Here is a 15576-nt window from a genome sequence, read left to right on the forward strand (position 1 = left end):
CGAGGTCCTACGTCTCCGCGCTAACGCTGGCGCGTCGAGTAACGCGAGTCGGACGGAAGCTATTCATTTCCTCGCAAGCGCGTTCCGGCCGAATAATAAAGGGGACCAAAAGCAAGAATGTGTGCAATCGGATGTGCCATGACTACTACCAGCAGTACTCTCCAGCACTGCTGCAATCAGTGTCCCTCCCTGCGCGATGCGATGGAGAATCAACATCCCCATCAAGGGAAAATAGACACGCTTGATTAATTCTAAGCAGAAGATAATATGTCCGTTTGGGTTATTAGATTCTGGGTGCTTGTATATGGCGCGACATGGCGGATCTCATTTTAGAAGGCCCCATCAGTTTACGAACAGAAAACAACAGAAGGGATAAGCCAACTGAGCCTAATTTGCCTCTTAATGTCGACGAACAAGACACAGATCCCGTCCCGGGCCGTCCTAGATTCTGTCGGGAAGGTTGTCCCGGGAAATCCTAGGGATGATGTCAAGGCAAATCAGCAGCAAGCCAAGTGGAGCACGAAAACCAGCGTAGCGTGACCACCTGCTGATCCATCCTTGGGATCGTCCGTCGTCCACAGACAGACCGATCGCGCACCAACATCCGCTGAGCATCACAAGAAACCATGGTCCATGCTGCAATTCGATTGCAACATCGAGCTAACTTCGATCGAGCAATTAATCCAAAATCGATACGCAGGAAGGAAATAAAACGTGTATTCATTTCTCGGTACCGGAGAGGGAAATCAAGTAATTAGATGGATCATGGATGCCAACCAAAACAATGGATAATTACACCACTAATTACTAATTAACCTCAGGCTAATCCTAGGCACCAAAGAAGAGGAGTAGTTGTGCACTTGGTGCTACTGTACATCATCTGATCTATGTTACGTACAGCAGTGGCCGCCCGCCATTGATGGGAGTGGGAGCCAGCAGGTGTTTGCTGCTGTTGCGCTCGAGCTACCACTACCAGGAGTACTTCCAGAGGCCGAGGCTCTCGCATACGCGGACGGCGAAGAAGGCGAGGTAGATGGCGATAAGGCCCACCCCGTAGACCCGGTCCAACCGCATCCCCCTCGCCGGCACCACCATCAGCGCCCACGCCAGCCCGGCGCACAGGAACCCCACCGTCTCGTACACCGCCGGGTCCGCCGGGAGCGTGAACGGCGTCGGGTACTGGGCGCCCGCCGCCAGCGTCAGCGACAGGCCCAGCCCCACCACCGTGTTGAACAGCGGGCCCGCGTAGCAGGCGGACACCGCCGTCTGCGCGCCGCCGGCGCCGCCGTGCAGCGCCATGGCCACGTTGGAGACCAGGTCGCCCAGCGAGTCCCCCCACGCCAGCACCGTCACGCCCAGCACGCTCGCCTTCACGCCCACCATGTACCCGATGGCCACCAGGAGCGCCACCAGCTCGCGCGCCAGGGTGTACGCCCAGAGCACGCTCATCAGGAACCCCGCGGCCAGCCAGGGCACGCGGCGCCGGCGGCCGCGCGGTGGGGAGTTTGCGTCGGTGGTGAGCGCGGCGAGGGCGGCGAAGAGTAGCCCGAAGAAGGCGCCGCCGAGGAGCACGGCGAGGCCACCATGCCCGTGATCGCCGTGCGAGGAGGTCTCCACGGGGCTGTGCGATATCCAGGTCGTGGCGAGGAGGACGGGCGCCAGCGCGGCGGAGGCCACAGCGCAGGGTTTGGACCAGCGGTGCGCGGCGATGTCCGGGATGGTGAGCCGGCGCGGGAGGTGCAGCGGCATTCGGAGCGCGTACAGGAGGCAATGCAGGAAGGCTTTTGCAGGGGAGGCTGGATTCGTCTTGGAGTAGGACGGCAGCTGCGGGACGACGTCGTCGTCGTCTTCGAGGAGCAGCGGCGCCGCGAGGTCGGCGTGCGGCAGCTTGCCCGGCTCGGCGCAGCACTGGGACGTCCAGACGAGGACGACGTAGGCGGCGTAGAGCGAGACGAAAGACGCGGCCACCCAGACAGTGATCGTGCCGGTCACGAGGACGCCCACGAGGTAGCAGAGCGCGAAGAAGAGGAAGCAGAGGTCGCGCACGAACCCGCGCAGCTCCACGACGGCCCCACCTCCGCGGGACCCGGCGGCGAGCGCGACGACGCCCGCGACCACCGTGGACACGAAGAGCGCGCCGCCGAGCGCGCTGTTGAGGCCCACCCCGCCGCCGTCCCCGCCGTCGCCGGCCGCGAAGGAGACGACGCTGGCGAAGACGTCTGGCGCGCCGTTGCCGAGCGACAGGAGCGTGACGCCGGCGACGGCGGGCGGGAGCCGGAGCGCCGCGGAGAGCCCCTCGAGCGACGCGCAGAAGTACTCGGACGCGGTGTCGCCGAGCAGGTAGAAGAGCACCAACAGCCACAGCAGGAACGCGGCGTACCCGACCGCCGGCGCGCCGCCGAACCCGCAGTAGAAGAGCCGGAGGTAATCGACGTACCCCGACGGCGCGCACCGCGTGTGCGCCAGAAGGTACGAGCACCTGGCCTCCACGCCCTCGAGGGACTGCAACTCCTGGCAGTTCCCCTGCGCCTTTCGGTAAAACGGAGACGAAAACCTCGCACGAGTTATCCCCTGGACGACGTGACGCGCGGCGGCGCCGGAGTCGTGGCGAGAGGATAGGAGGAGGAAGGCGGCGACGAGAAGGAGCAGCAGCAGGAAGCAGGCGCTGGGGACGGCGGCATTGTACGCGCGCCGCCTGCGCAGGGACTCCATAAAAAGGGGGGAGCAACGCGGGGCGGGGGGCGCGTGCTAGCACGGCATGGCCGCGCGGGGGTGCTAGGCTTCGGATCTTGTTGTTGCGGGGCGGTCGGGATGAGACGGCAGGCGGTCCGATGGGACGGGAGGCGGAGAGGGATTAGCGGCGCGAGTGGGGAGAGTGCTCGAGCTCTCGGACTCACGAGGACTCCGGGCCGTGGTGGGATGCGATGCGGCGTGATTGGGCGCGGGACGGGGAGGAGGATTTGGGTTGGGTCCTCCTTGTGTGTTAAGTAAAGGGAGAGGGAGTGGGAGAGGGGACGAGGCTCAGGTTTGTTTGTGCGCGTGGAACGGGTTTTTGGGTTGGGCGGTGAGCGAAACGTACAGTACGTGTGTACGTGGAGGCGAGAGATGCTTTCTGCTCTTGTACCGAGGTGGAGAAGAGGAGGCTTTTTGGGAGCTGGGACTGTGTGGACGTGTGCTCCGTGGCGCGCCGAGGCTGCATCGGCCTGAATTTTTCCCGTGCTTCCTTTGGCTGTGCCACAGGTGGACCTTTCGTTCAGGCTTTCCTTGTCTTCTTGCACGAACAAGCTAGGAATCCTCTGTTTACTCGTGACTGCTCTTTTCTTTTTCCAGAGAAAAAAAAGACGACATTAATCAGCAATCATCTCGGTTACAATCTCACGAGCGACCTCCTCCGGGTAACCTCGCAGGCAGTGTTTACGCGTGACTGTTTCTAGACCGCTACTATTTTTTTTCGAAATGTTCGAAAACTGTATCGAAGTTTTTTCTGCCTCCAGAAGAAATAAGCGAACGGTATGCGACGGGATGCGTGGCATTGGCATAAGACTATTGTCACATACCTTTCATGTTCTTCTCTTGTGGCCGAAAAACATTCTTCGGTGGATTTTCTATATCTAGCTATTCCCTATATTCCACTCTAGGTTTTTTTTTCCACATCCCAGGATTGGTTTTGTTATTTCTTAGGACTGAGATATATACGTTCCTAAGTCGATAATAACAACCTCCAATTCAATTGTGCACAATTGGCAATACAAATTACATGAAAGATATTATTAAGATGCATATAATTGTCGACCGAGAAATAGACATCCAATATCTAATTTATTTTCAATTATGTTTGTGATTATGAATGACAACCAGTAAGAATCAATGCTAAACATACCCCTGTGCTAATCCATTCAAACTGATGTTAATCTTTTCTATGAAATCATCTTTTACTTGCAGTTACTAATTATTACTTCCTCCTTTCATAATTCTTGTCTTATTACCCAAAAATGGATGTATATATCTAATATCTAATTAAGCTTGTAAAAATTCTATGGTCTAGATTTCACAAAAGCTATTGTACGGTCAAGATTTGTGAAAAACTAATCAATCTGATAAGAGATAAGGAAACCAATCACCGGGAGTAATAAAAAAACATGATACGAACTCCACGTTTGGTACGTCAGATAGCAAATCTAATCATTTTCCTATTTTATCTCTCTAGGACCTTAATTAGTTTCGGACTAAATCATCCTCTCGATTCCTCGACTACAGATACTATGTTCGCCGGAATTTAGAACGGCCGAACGTCCGCGCGGTGATCTAATCCTTCGCGGCGACTCGCCGAGCCAAGCGACCAATCGATCCATCACCCAACACCTACGTACGCCCATCCCATGCTCTCCGGAGCCAAGATCCCACCACATGCATGCCTATCAAATCCTCTGAAAACTGCAGGGCCCGAACTTGCATCTCGCATCGACGGTAATCTCTGCGTTAACTTCTTCATGGGTGCTTCGTGTACTCTGGTGATACCTTTTCCGATCCATAATAAGTGCCCGACATTTAATATTATTATGAAACAGAGGGAGTAAAAATTCTCTTTTAGAATCAGAGAGGAACACAAGTATCTGAGAGCAAGATAGGAAAACTAATAGGAGGAGAAGACTAAAAACAATCCGGATGGATTGATGATCGATCCGTCGGGACGAATCACAATATCTAAGAGCACGTCCGTCGGGAGCGGTGCACGCAGCACCGTTCACCGCAGCGCGTCCGATGCGAGCTGCACGCTGCAGCGCTCGGCCGCCCGTCGATCGCTTGCCGCCGTGCATTGCGCCTTGCGGAACCGCCGCCCTTCGCTGCCTCATCATAGCACCGCCCGACACGCCGCATAACCGTCTGACCGTCGCTTCCCGCTGCCTTCCTCCCGCTACCTATAGTTGCCAACACGCGTCGTGCCTCGCCGGGGCACTCGCGGCAGAACATGGTCAGAGCCGCCTGGCTTCGCTGAAGCCTCCCCGTGCCCTCGACACTGTCTCTGTGCCCGTCATCTCCGTGGGAATTGCCGGCGTCGAAGAAAACGTGGTAGTACATTTTGAATTCTTTTTTACGTTGCAAACAGTGTTTCTACCTTCTATCAGACATGTGTTTCGAAGTATAAGGGCAATATTTCGTAACCTGTGAAATACACCTAAAAAGAGTTAGAAATAAGCAGGCTAATGCAACTTATCATTATGTCAGAGTAATAGTATGTGTTTCTTAGTGTTGCTCTAATTGCTAACAAAATATTCATGAATATGTGAAAGTACAATGTACGAGATTCTACGATCCAGATTTTAAAGAAAGTTAACATAGACTCAAAATTTGCCAAAACTTAATAAAACAATCCAAACCAAGTTTGATGACATAAATCAACCATGAAAAAAAAACAAAAATTTGGAAATTATAAAAATTTATAAAAATTTATCATATGTTTGAGACCTTAAAACTGAAGGGGAAAAAAGGCAACCGGAACCAACTATACTCCGGCTGCCGGTGACGTCCTGCCATGTTGCAAGGACAACACATATGAGATGTTCAGTAAATAATTTGATGTTAAAAAGGGATAGATTTTGAAAAAAGAAATAGAGCGTGGCGTAAATGATATGTGTATAGGATGAAAAAACATGTCTAGCAAGCACATTCGTTTTCCATACATCCACAGATGCACTGTCGCTGAATGCATGCACGCGTCAACATCCGCTGGCGGGTGGCGAGAGATGTTCGACTCCAGGTGTGCGGTTGTGGTCGTGGATTTGGGTCCGTCTATGATAATAGGCTTCCAGCTAGCATTTTCGTTGTGAGAGAAACAATAAAACGAAATAAGAGTGATTTCATGGCAAACGGCGTAAAAATATATCAGAGAAATCATATAGGTCAATGGACGATGGGCGTAATAGATACACATTGGACTGAATAAAAATCAATGCTTACTGCATTATCATACAAAGAATCACTAAGTATGATAAAAATCCAAACGTCTATAATCGATGTCTAAAATTAAACTTTTCAAATATCTGAAATAAGCTACAAAAGAATTATTTTTTACCCATAGAAGTTCAACAGTTTTGCATTGCACACGACGTTAATAAAATAAACTCTCTTGATAAAACATGTAATGACTACCTAATCTACAATATATCGTGTTATGAATTAAAACCAATCTGAGCGTTCGAAACTATCTATTTTGGTAGATAAAATACATAACAACACAAATATTTCAAAAAAATCATTGAACAGTTCCAAATACAATACATCAAAATTCTATACAAAATGAATTTATTAAAAAAACAAAAATATAATAATATCATTTCATTATACAAGTCTAGCCGCGCAATCTGCGCAGGCCAACCCGCTAGTTCCTAAAAAGTGTCTAGATACGTGTAATATTTTGACAAGAATTATGTAACGGAGGGAGTATGTTTGAACATTTGTTAATGTTATTTTTATATTTGATAATACAGATATGACATCAAGAAAATAATTTTTAAGAGAGGGGGACACTTGTATATTGTATATTGGTCGATGAACGCAACCATAACTTTATTAGATAAAAAAAAATGTCAAACCGTTCTAGAGTTACGAAAGCATAAAAAAAAGTGAGACTACAAAGGCATATCCGGATGCATTGTCATTTTAGGTGCACGGGAAGGGGTTGAATTTTAGGAACCTGCTAGTCAACACTTTAGGGCATCTCGCAGAGCACTGTCCTTCTAGGTGCTCTCTCTTAGAATGGCAGAAGTTTTTTTTTTCTGAATGAATGGCAGAAGTTATGAGGCAATTTTCTCAATGCATGGTATTGATATTTTAAAGTGTGGACTATTAATCTCTCTTATTTAATAAATCGTGGCAATATTCTACTGTTTTTTAGTGCGCGTTATATTTTATCTTATCTGGTGCCAATAGTTGTATTTGCGATGGGGTATAATAATATTATATTTAAATCGTGATATTGGATTTTTCTGTATCTACAGGGTTAGACGCCGGGACTAAGAGAGGCCTGACGAGGTGCATGACCTGCGCGGCACAGCCAGTTCGGATTACCTGTTGGATTTTGCGTTGCGTCCCGGTGGCCTCGAACGCTACATACGACAACATCCATTCATCGTGCGCCCGGGGGGTTCCAGTTGTTCCACTTGACTCTCGTTTCTGTTCTGCGCACAGAACAGAACCATTCTACCTGAGCACTTCCCTGTGCCCGACGAAACAATGGTGGCAGTGTTGCAACTTGCAACAGGTCCGCCCTTGTTCTCGTACGCCTGTATCCTTCTTCCTTGTTTAGTGTTTCTTGGACTTTTGGGATCACGATCTGAATGTCTGAACTGGGAGGCTAGCTGAATTGATCGATCCGCACTTTCCGGATCATGATCTGATCCCATTTCATTCTGCTTAACGCCTTAGACCGAACGTAGTACTGAAAGCTACTGGTGGTATAGTGGATTAGTATTTTACAGTTAGCTTATAGTGGACCAAGTAAAAGCGCATGGAATTTGGTTGCCGGCAAATGAAGAAAAGAAAAGTTGGCTTAGCGTGGACTTGGCAAAAGTTGTCAGTAAAGAAATTGCCGAATATGGTCGATTTAACAATGATCTGTCTGAAGACAGCCTCGTGCGTACTATGCCTCTCCTGCGCAGCGGCCGGCCTACTATACTACACATACCGGCGGACCGGCCTGCAGGCTGCAGGAGTCGCGAATCCGGTCTTTGGCACCCAACAGCTATGCGAAACCGAGAAAGACGTATGATCATCAGCACACCCGTCTCCGTCTAAACCATGTGGTCCACAGCTATAGCTCCTCCTATCCTATGCATACCATACGTGTGCCGCCGCGCCGCCCAGGTCCCCGTCACGGCAGGAAAGGAAACCTTCGTCGACAAGCCCCTCCTGAGGCTCGCCAAGCCGCAAAAAGATGCCGAGAGGAGACGGCGTCGAGATGGGGCAACCGCGACGTGTCTCGCTGCGCCGGCACGCGTTTGATCGACGTGAGCTTGCGGTCCGGAGTTCTGCTTTGGGCGTTCGAATCGATCCATCCATCTATGATATCCATCGGTGACGCAGGAAACTGAAGGCTGTTCGTTGGCTTTTGGGAGGCTGCTAGCGAATCGCCTGGTGCGCGTCACTCGTTCAGTTCAAGGATCGTGCCATATGTAACGTAACGGCCCTTTTTGGAAACAAACTAGAGACTTGGATAATGATAAATTCGAGATACTTAAAAAAAAAGACCACCATCTCCCATAGTCTCCGAGGACGGATGGCTCAGGGAGCATAAGTTTGCACGTCCTGTTGATCTGTTGGGCATCTCAGCTCTTCCAGGACGAAATTTTGTGACTTGCGTACGTTTTTGCCAAAGCCCGTAAGCAGGAATGCAGCATTTGATTATTTTTCAAAGGCAATGTAATTCTGTCTTCATCTAGTTGATTTAGAGAGCTCACATGGAGCTCAAGCTACGGAAATAGAAGGTAGGTACCGAGTTTCAATATAACCGCTACCGGAGAGAGCTCTTCCACGTGTGGTTTTAAACTGACAGTGACAGGAAGCCCCAATTAGGTGAATGGGAAAGGCACCTGCCTCCAGTGTTTTAGTAAGATGCTTCAGTTTTCAAGTTGGGAAATGAGAGGGATCATATGACTCTGTCAGAATTGAGGTGATTGATTATGTGTCCAAATCAACCATAACAAAGTGTCTTTGTCGGTTGTTTGTGTCGATCTCTAGTGCAATTATATGTACAACCCAATTTTTCTCATAAAACTTCTTTCGCCGAAACATAATTGACCTTTCTATACTCCTCTAGTGACCAAAGTTGACACAAAATAACTTATTTAAATATTTTGAGCACTTTGGACCCCATTTGTCAATTGTGCCGAATCTGGCACATGGGACACGCTTGTCGGGCTAAGTTGGCCGGTGACTACATGCCAAAGGCCAAGGGCCTAAGGCAAATTGAGATGTTTTGATTGTTGGTCTCAACCGAACTGAGTTGGGCTCGACTCGACTCCAAAACTAGCGGTGCAGAGGGAGTGTGAATCGAACATGCGATTTTAACAACACATTTAAATTTCCTAAGTCAATCAGTACAATATGCTCTCAAATACTTATACAAGCTTTTAAAAAAATTCACTGCAGCTTTGTATGTTTGGACCGTTCGCGGGCATAGAAAAATAGTCGTACACGGATTATGCTTTAGATTGAATTGAATCAAGAAATGTAGCTAAACGTCAAAAATTTATGATAGGATTAATTTCGGCTACTACTAAGTTCATCCTACAAATTTCAGGTAAAGCAGAGACCTTTTTTGCAAAACAGGATTTTTTAGAGGCTTTTTTGCGAAACAGGTAAAGCAGGGGCCTTTTTTTTAGAGCAATGATCTGGTTTTATTGATTCAAGAGACAAAGTACAAAAGAGCGATACACGATGAACACAAATAACAAAGATACTCAACAAAACTAAAATCTTCATTGTAGTTCTTCGAAGTAAACTTCTCTTGATCCATCATTCGCATGTTGATACTTCTCCACGTATGCGTTAACAAAATTGCAGAATACCATGCTTGCACAAGCTGAACTAACCTCAGAGGGTTTGAAAAGCCGCATGCGCCGCCCTCCTCAAATGGTGAGTACCTAAGATCATTGAACGCACTATGGCCGGGATAATACTCTTTGCAAGAAAAGCCGTAAAACTGCTTCACCGTCGATGAATCCACAAGGAAAAAGACCAGCAACCCGAAAAGACGTGTCGTGAGAATCACTGATTCCATGGCATAGGTTGCAACGTCTACACCAGGACGATGAAGGAGCCAGGACACCAATCTTCTAGACGACGACGTCTCCATCGCCAAGACGCCACCGAGAAGCACACAAAAACCTAACAAAAGAAGGTAGCAAAACTTGATGACAGACATTGATCCGTGGTCGACGAGGGAAACCGCTGGAGATTAAAGTTTGTTCTGGTTCGCGTCAATTTCATGTTATCGAGATGGGCCGGAACGAGACAACTTTGCCACGTAAGCCCAATAACGGCCCAAGAAAATATTGGCCGGCGTAGGCAAATTGAATGGCCATTGGCCGGCGCAGGCAAATTGAATGGCCCCTCCTTTGCACAGTCCCGGCCGGGCGATGCACCCGAAGCTGGTGCGGCCTTGGAAATCTGGGAAACGGGACGAACAATCCGAGGACCTCCTCTTCCTCTTCTTCTCCCCCACTGGCGACCTCACGGAGGCGAGAGAAATTTCCCCACCAACCGAAGCGCTTGCTTGGCGATGGAGGTCTCGGCGAGGCTTCGGTTGCCTCCCGCCTCGACGGCGTCGCTCTGCGGTAGAGGATCCCTGGGGCGGCTGCTACCTTCTGCCCGTCCCGCTTCTCTAGCGGTTTCCATCAAGGTGCCCTCTTGCCGACTAGCTCCACAAGGGTTTTCTCCCCTATAATCTGTTTTTTTAGCGAATTATCGGGACGTGTTTGGTCTGCACAGTTGCGGTGATTGTTACGCCTGTAGCTTCTAGTTTCCCGTCCGGCTTGCTGCTTCCGGAGGTGGTTGGAATTTCGCGTCGTGGCGCTTCCTGACCGGATTTTGATGATTTCGGGCACCCCTTTTTTAGCCGTTGCACCTGAATTGTTCTCCATTTTCTTAGTGGTAAGGAAGTAGAGGAAGCTAGGTCTTGCTTCATCCAAAGTGTTGGCAACACTCAGCTATACTGTACAAATGAGGGGAATTAATAAATGTGTGGCATCTGAAAATTGTTGATCTATCCAATCGAGCCAAGAAAAATTGCTAAGACCAAGCTGTCCGAAATGAGCACGACTCCATGGTTGAATGCTCTAGGAGTTAGTGCCGTCACATGCACTACCCTTCCTGGAATTGTGAAAAGCCAAGGAAAATGACGTCTTATGTGCTGGTTGATATTGCGAATGCATACATGGTGGTTCCGGTGCTCGTCAGTGTGCTTTGTGAGTTCCCCATAGAACACTCTACTTAAATTTTATCCATTGATGTAGGAGAATATTCTATTGAAATTTCGAATGAAAACCTTTACTTGCGTGGATGAAATGAACATCAAATCTGTTTTGATGCCAAATATGATTAATGAACCATTTCTCTGGTGCTTATTAGGACAACCACATTTATAAGTCGATTGGTGAAGTGTTCAGAAACTCCCTTTCATTGTAGAATATTTTGCATGTATGTCATTTAATAATGTAATATCAGCACTATTCTTCTTACAGTGGTACTAGGCGCGAAAACATGACAGTGTAGATGGTTCAGCAACAGAAATTGTGTGGGATTAACAAGGTGGATATTGTTCGAGGATTTTGGTTTGTGGGCTCCAAAATGAAACTAGAATGCTTTGTGTGCATGGCCTATTTGCTATTTCCACCACTTATCTCCTGTTAAAGGGATGCTGCCGTGCACAAAAGTCGTACCTGCATCTACTGTGGGCAAGTTTCTCTTGACGATATAGAAGTGTGTTTACATATTGAAAGGCCTGACAGTGTGAACCAACATTAATTGTCTTTAAGAGATCTAACAATTATGCTCTGTTTTCAAGTCAAGGTGTTCTTATTATGGCAGGCTAATCTATGATACTCCCACTGTTCCTAATTAATTGGCACCGGAAATTTCGCAAAAAAACCCTTGCTATTTCCCAAAATCGACCAGCAGTCCACGTTCTACCAGAACTGTTGCAAAAAAAACCCTATAGTTTTACGAAATCAACGTGCAGTCCACGTTCAATTCAAGATGCGTACTGCAGGTTGATTTCGTAAATCAATAGGGTTTTTTTTCAAAATGGCCGGCGCCAATTAATTGGGAACGGAGGGAGTAACATATACTGCTTAATTTCTTATGTTCATTCTTCACAGACCTTGTTAACTCAACTGTGCACACTGAAAACACTAGAAAAGCAGTATTGAATGTCTTCACTTAGCCTACTGAAAATCTACTACTCCCCCTACTTCTTTTTCGTGCGTTCTATTGCATGTTGTAGACTGAATAGATAAGTGGACATCCAATTTGATTGTAAAGTTTGTGTTAGATTGCCATAAGTTTTCTTTAATGCAGATTAGAGCAAGTGCAGTTAATGACCTTCAAAGAAGCAAGAGTAACCTTGAATCATTATTCTGCTACGACAAAGCTATTCCAGAGGAGGATATTGGGAAACCAACAGGTTTAGATTTGCAAAAGAAGAACGTTGGGAAGAATCCTCCTTGCCTGTGCTGTGAAGCTAAAGGTGCTGTGCTGTGTGCAACTTGTGCTGGTTCAGGCTTGTACATCGACTCAATACTAGAGAGCCAAGGAATCATCGTAAAAGTCAGATGTTTAGGTAAACAAGCTTGACAATCAGTAATTTGTATAATTGTTAGCACTGTATAGATAATTCTTGATTTGTACATGCTGATGATGCAATTGTTGTAGGCTGTGGAGGAACTGGAAATATTATGTGCTCCAAATGCGGAGGTCGTGGACACACCTGACTTGTGAAAAATTGTGATCTCCACAAACAAGGCAATGCAATTCAAGTGTCATCTTCGTGTACATCAATCTGTACTCATTCCATCTCTGAAGACAAGCTGAGAGGTCAACAGTTAAACATTGGTTAGAACTTCTGGTCATGTAGACAAGCGACGTGACTCCTATTTGATTTTCTTATATTGCACACGAACAATCTCGTTGTATTGAAGGATGTGGTGCTGAATCAGCTGCTCTAACTCGAGTTCACTTGTATGTTAACATGTGAAATCATTTTGTCGAAAGGCTTTCAATTCTTTCAGCTTATACCGCTCCCAACTGTTTTACACTGCGTGCCCGTCGATATGTTTGTTCTTGGGTTGAATCAGATAAAGTAGTCTTGCTGTTTGAACATTCCTACAGTGAAACAACAGCAGCAGACACTGTCAGCATCTTGTGCATTTTCACTTTTAGTGATGTTGTTCATTGGCTGATCAAAGAAGACGTGCTAATTCTGGATGATGTCCTAAATCTCTGTAAACATGGACTGGTCATAATCAGAAACCAGGGTAAACTGTTGCGCGATCAAGCTTTATATGGAACGAAAGGCCAAGATCACCCAGGAACCTCAAAGCTGCAAAACTCATATATAGAGAGTATTGGTCAACAAACCCTGAAGCAGAGTTTAACTCCAAATAACCGTGAAATACTGAAAGTACCACTTCAAACATTGGTCCTACTGAATCAAAATTTAATATGGTTAACCACGCACTGAATGAAAATTTCCGTCACGAAAAAAAGAAACACAATTTCGTATGGCATGGCCCCACACTGAATCAAAATTTAAAATGGTTGACCGGGCCACCGGGGCTATGCATGGTCCTACTCTAAATCGAGAAAAAGAAAACCTACTGTACCTATTGTATCCAGCCAATATGCTTCTCTTGAGCCATGGACTAACATCTCCTGCAAATCCACCTGCAACTTGCCAGCCCCCCAAAACGAAGCAAGGAATACTTGATCGATCACTTTGCGTTGCCGACGCGCGCATGGAGGAGGAACACCAGAAGATGGAGAAAAATATCACTTGCCCGGCAAGCCATGTCCGACCCGTCCAAGAATCTTATTCTTCTCCCTCTCCTGAGCCAGCTCCGTTGCCTGTGAGTGACTATATATACGATCTCCACAGCAAAACGCCACCATCATCACACAGCAGCAGCAGCAGCAGCACAAGCATTTCATTACACACATTCATCGAACTGAAAGCCATGGACACGAGGGGCATCAGCCGCACCTTCGAGGACTACGCTCCAATCGTGGAGTGGAGCCACGCCGCCGACGCCAGCACCGTCAAGATCATCGTCCCAGGCAAGCAAAATAAGCAGAATTCACATCACGAATCCCATCATATAATGCTGTTGCAAGAATTATCATTTACTCCGTAGCTGGCAACTGATGACTGATTGGGTTTGGGTGTCATTTGCAGGGTTCAAGAGGGAGGAGATACGGGTGCTGGTGGACAACCACGGGCACCTGCGGACGCGCGGGGAGCGGCCGCTGGAAGGCAGCAAGTGGAGCCGCTTCCAGAAGGACTTCCAGCTCCCCTCCGACTGCAACGTGGACGGCATCCGCGCCAAGTTCGAGAACGAGGCGCTCACCATCACGCTCCCCAAGAAGAACCCTTCGCCCGCGGCCATCCCCATGCCGATGCCTATTCCGGCCAAGCCAGAGCCCGTGAGGCCCGCGCCGGCGTCCGCGGCGCCGCTGCCGCCCCGGAGGCCGCCGCCGGCTCTTCCTGAGCCGGCCTTCCCCGAGCGCAGGCCGTCGCTGCCCAGGAAGCCGTCGGCCCAGGAGCCCGCATGGCCCGCTCCAGCACCGGCGCCGGAAGTGATGGAGTCCCAGATCCCGAACAAGTACAACGGAGGAGCCGCTGCAGCTGCCACCGCAGAGCTCCAGAAGAAGCAGCAGGCTGAAGCTGTGGCGGCCGAAGAGGAGGAGATGAAGCGGAGGGAGAGGGAGGCGAGGGGGAAGATGGAGGAAGACAACAGGAAGATGATGGAGGAGAGGAAATTAGCCAATGAGGAAGAGGAGGAGAGGAGGAGGATGATGGGGGAGATGGAGATGGCGCAGCAGCGGAGGAGGCCGGCCACGGCCACGGCCGCTAGCCGCGGGCTGCTGGTGAACGTGGCGGTGGCCGTGGTGGTGCTCGTGGGGATCACCGTGTACGTGTGGCATAACCTCACCAGCGCTGCCGGCGGCGGCGGCCATGGCAACGGGAGCTACGGCGACGAGATGTGAAGATTGTGAATGTGATGGAACACGCGCGCCGGCGCAAAGTGTGAGCGACTGGAGTTCTTAGATATATGGGTCAAGGACACTCAAGTTTAAATGGATACGAGTATATATGTGTGGTTAATTTGTCTGTCGATCCTATGGTGTCACGGCATTGAAAAGGCATGGTTGGTTGGTTGAAACGACTTAATCTCTACTTACTAGTAGATCCACGATCAGATTCACACGAATTACTTGCTAAGTGTGCGTTTAGTAATTACTATTAAGACTGGAATTACACGGGCAGCAGGAGAATCTTTCAGCCCGTTTTTCTTCCCGAAACGTTTTTCTATTTTTTTCCTCACCCCGCCGGCCTAGGACGCCGCTTCCTCCTCCTTCCCTTCCCCTGAGGGCGCCGCCGCCTACGCAAGGCTCGGAGACCAGCCGCCTCCTCCACCCGCGGCCTAACTGCACCGCCTCAGCCCGCCTCGCGCCGCCTCCTCTCTCCCTCCCTTCCTCACCCGCGGTCACTGCCTCGGCCATGGGTCCCCTCAACTGCCTGAAGGCGCTGCTGGACGTGGACATCCCGGCGGAGTGCTGCGTGGTGGTGCTGGTCAAGGAGGTCTGGATTCCCCCTATGCCCATCACCACCGCTGTTCCCACCTCCGGCGCCGCCCCACCCTCCTTCTCCGGTGCCCACCATCCTCCAGCACCTAGAGAAGGAGCATCGGGCATTCCCTTCCCCATCCCAATCCATCTCCGCTAGCCACCGCCGACCCTTGCTCTGGCGCCGCCCCACCCTCTTTCTCTGGCGCCCCCAACCCTCCAGATCCGTCGCGCTCC

The 15576-nt window shown here is 49.2% G+C and overlaps 3 protein-coding genes across 4 annotated transcripts; 2 read left to right on the top strand and 1 right to left on the bottom strand.

Moving 5' to 3' along the window:
• Nucleotides 1-699: 699 nt before the first annotated feature.
• LOC100843715 (cation/calcium exchanger 1) lies at nt 700-3114 on the bottom strand. Its single transcript, XM_010233561.3, has one exon. It carries the CDS (start codon nt 2710-2712, stop codon nt 970-972), a length of 1743 nt encoding a protein of 580 aa, XP_010231863.2. The 5' UTR covers nt 2713-3114; the 3' UTR covers nt 700-969.
• Nucleotides 3115-10117: 7003 nt separating this feature from the next.
• LOC100846881 (protein disulfide-isomerase LQY1, chloroplastic) lies at nt 10118-12789 on the top strand. Of its 2 annotated transcripts, none has more exons than XM_003561567.4 (3): nt 10118-10399; nt 12076-12337; nt 12430-12789. In XM_003561567.4, the coding sequence occupies exons 1-3, from the start codon at nt 10280-10282 to the stop codon at nt 12486-12488; spliced, it is 441 nt and encodes a 146-aa protein (XP_003561615.1). In that variant the 5' UTR covers nt 10118-10279; the 3' UTR covers nt 12489-12789. The 2 variants fall into 2 exon arrangements, with proteins under 2 accessions (XP_003561615.1, XP_010231866.1); XM_010233564.3 differs by lacking the exon at nt 10118-10399 and adding an exon at nt 10416-10964.
• Nucleotides 12790-13672: 883 nt separating this feature from the next.
• On the top strand, nt 13673-14939 carry LOC100844020 (protein RESTRICTED TEV MOVEMENT 2). Its single transcript, XM_003559573.4, has 2 exons — nt 13673-13830; nt 13949-14939. Exons 1-2 carry the CDS (start codon nt 13731-13733, stop codon nt 14758-14760), a joined length of 912 nt encoding a protein of 303 aa, XP_003559621.1. The 5' UTR covers nt 13673-13730; the 3' UTR covers nt 14761-14939.
• The last annotated feature ends 637 nt before the right edge of the window (nt 14940-15576 follow it).

This window comes from Brachypodium distachyon, chromosome 1 (assembly GCF_000005505.3).
Source record: "Brachypodium distachyon strain Bd21 chromosome 1, Brachypodium_distachyon_v3.0, whole genome shotgun sequence".
NCBI classification, from domain to species: Eukaryota; Viridiplantae; Streptophyta; class Magnoliopsida; order Poales; family Poaceae; genus Brachypodium; species Brachypodium distachyon.

Excerpts from the sequence above, each read along its gene's own strand:
- LOC100843715 (XM_010233561.3), bottom strand. The coding sequence starts at position 2,712 with ATGGAGTCCCTGCGCAGGCGGCGCGCGTACAATGCCGCCGTCCCCAGC.
- LOC100846881 (XM_003561567.4), top strand. The coding sequence starts at position 10,280 with ATGGAGGTCTCGGCGAGGCTTCGGTTGCCTCCCGCCTCGACGGCGTCG. Across the intron at positions 10,400-12,075 it reads CTCTAGCGGTTTCCATCAAG|ATTAGAGCAAGTGCAGTTAA; the intron begins GTGCCCTCTTGC and ends TCTTTAATGCAG. Across the intron at positions 12,338-12,429 it reads CGTAAAAGTCAGATGTTTAG|GCTGTGGAGGAACTGGAAAT; the intron begins GTAAACAAGCTT and ends CAATTGTTGTAG.
- LOC100844020 (XM_003559573.4), top strand. The coding sequence starts at position 13,731 with ATGGACACGAGGGGCATCAGCCGCACCTTCGAGGACTACGCTCCAATC. Across the intron at positions 13,831-13,948 it reads CGTCAAGATCATCGTCCCAG|GGTTCAAGAGGGAGGAGATA; the intron begins GCAAGCAAAATA and ends TGTCATTTGCAG.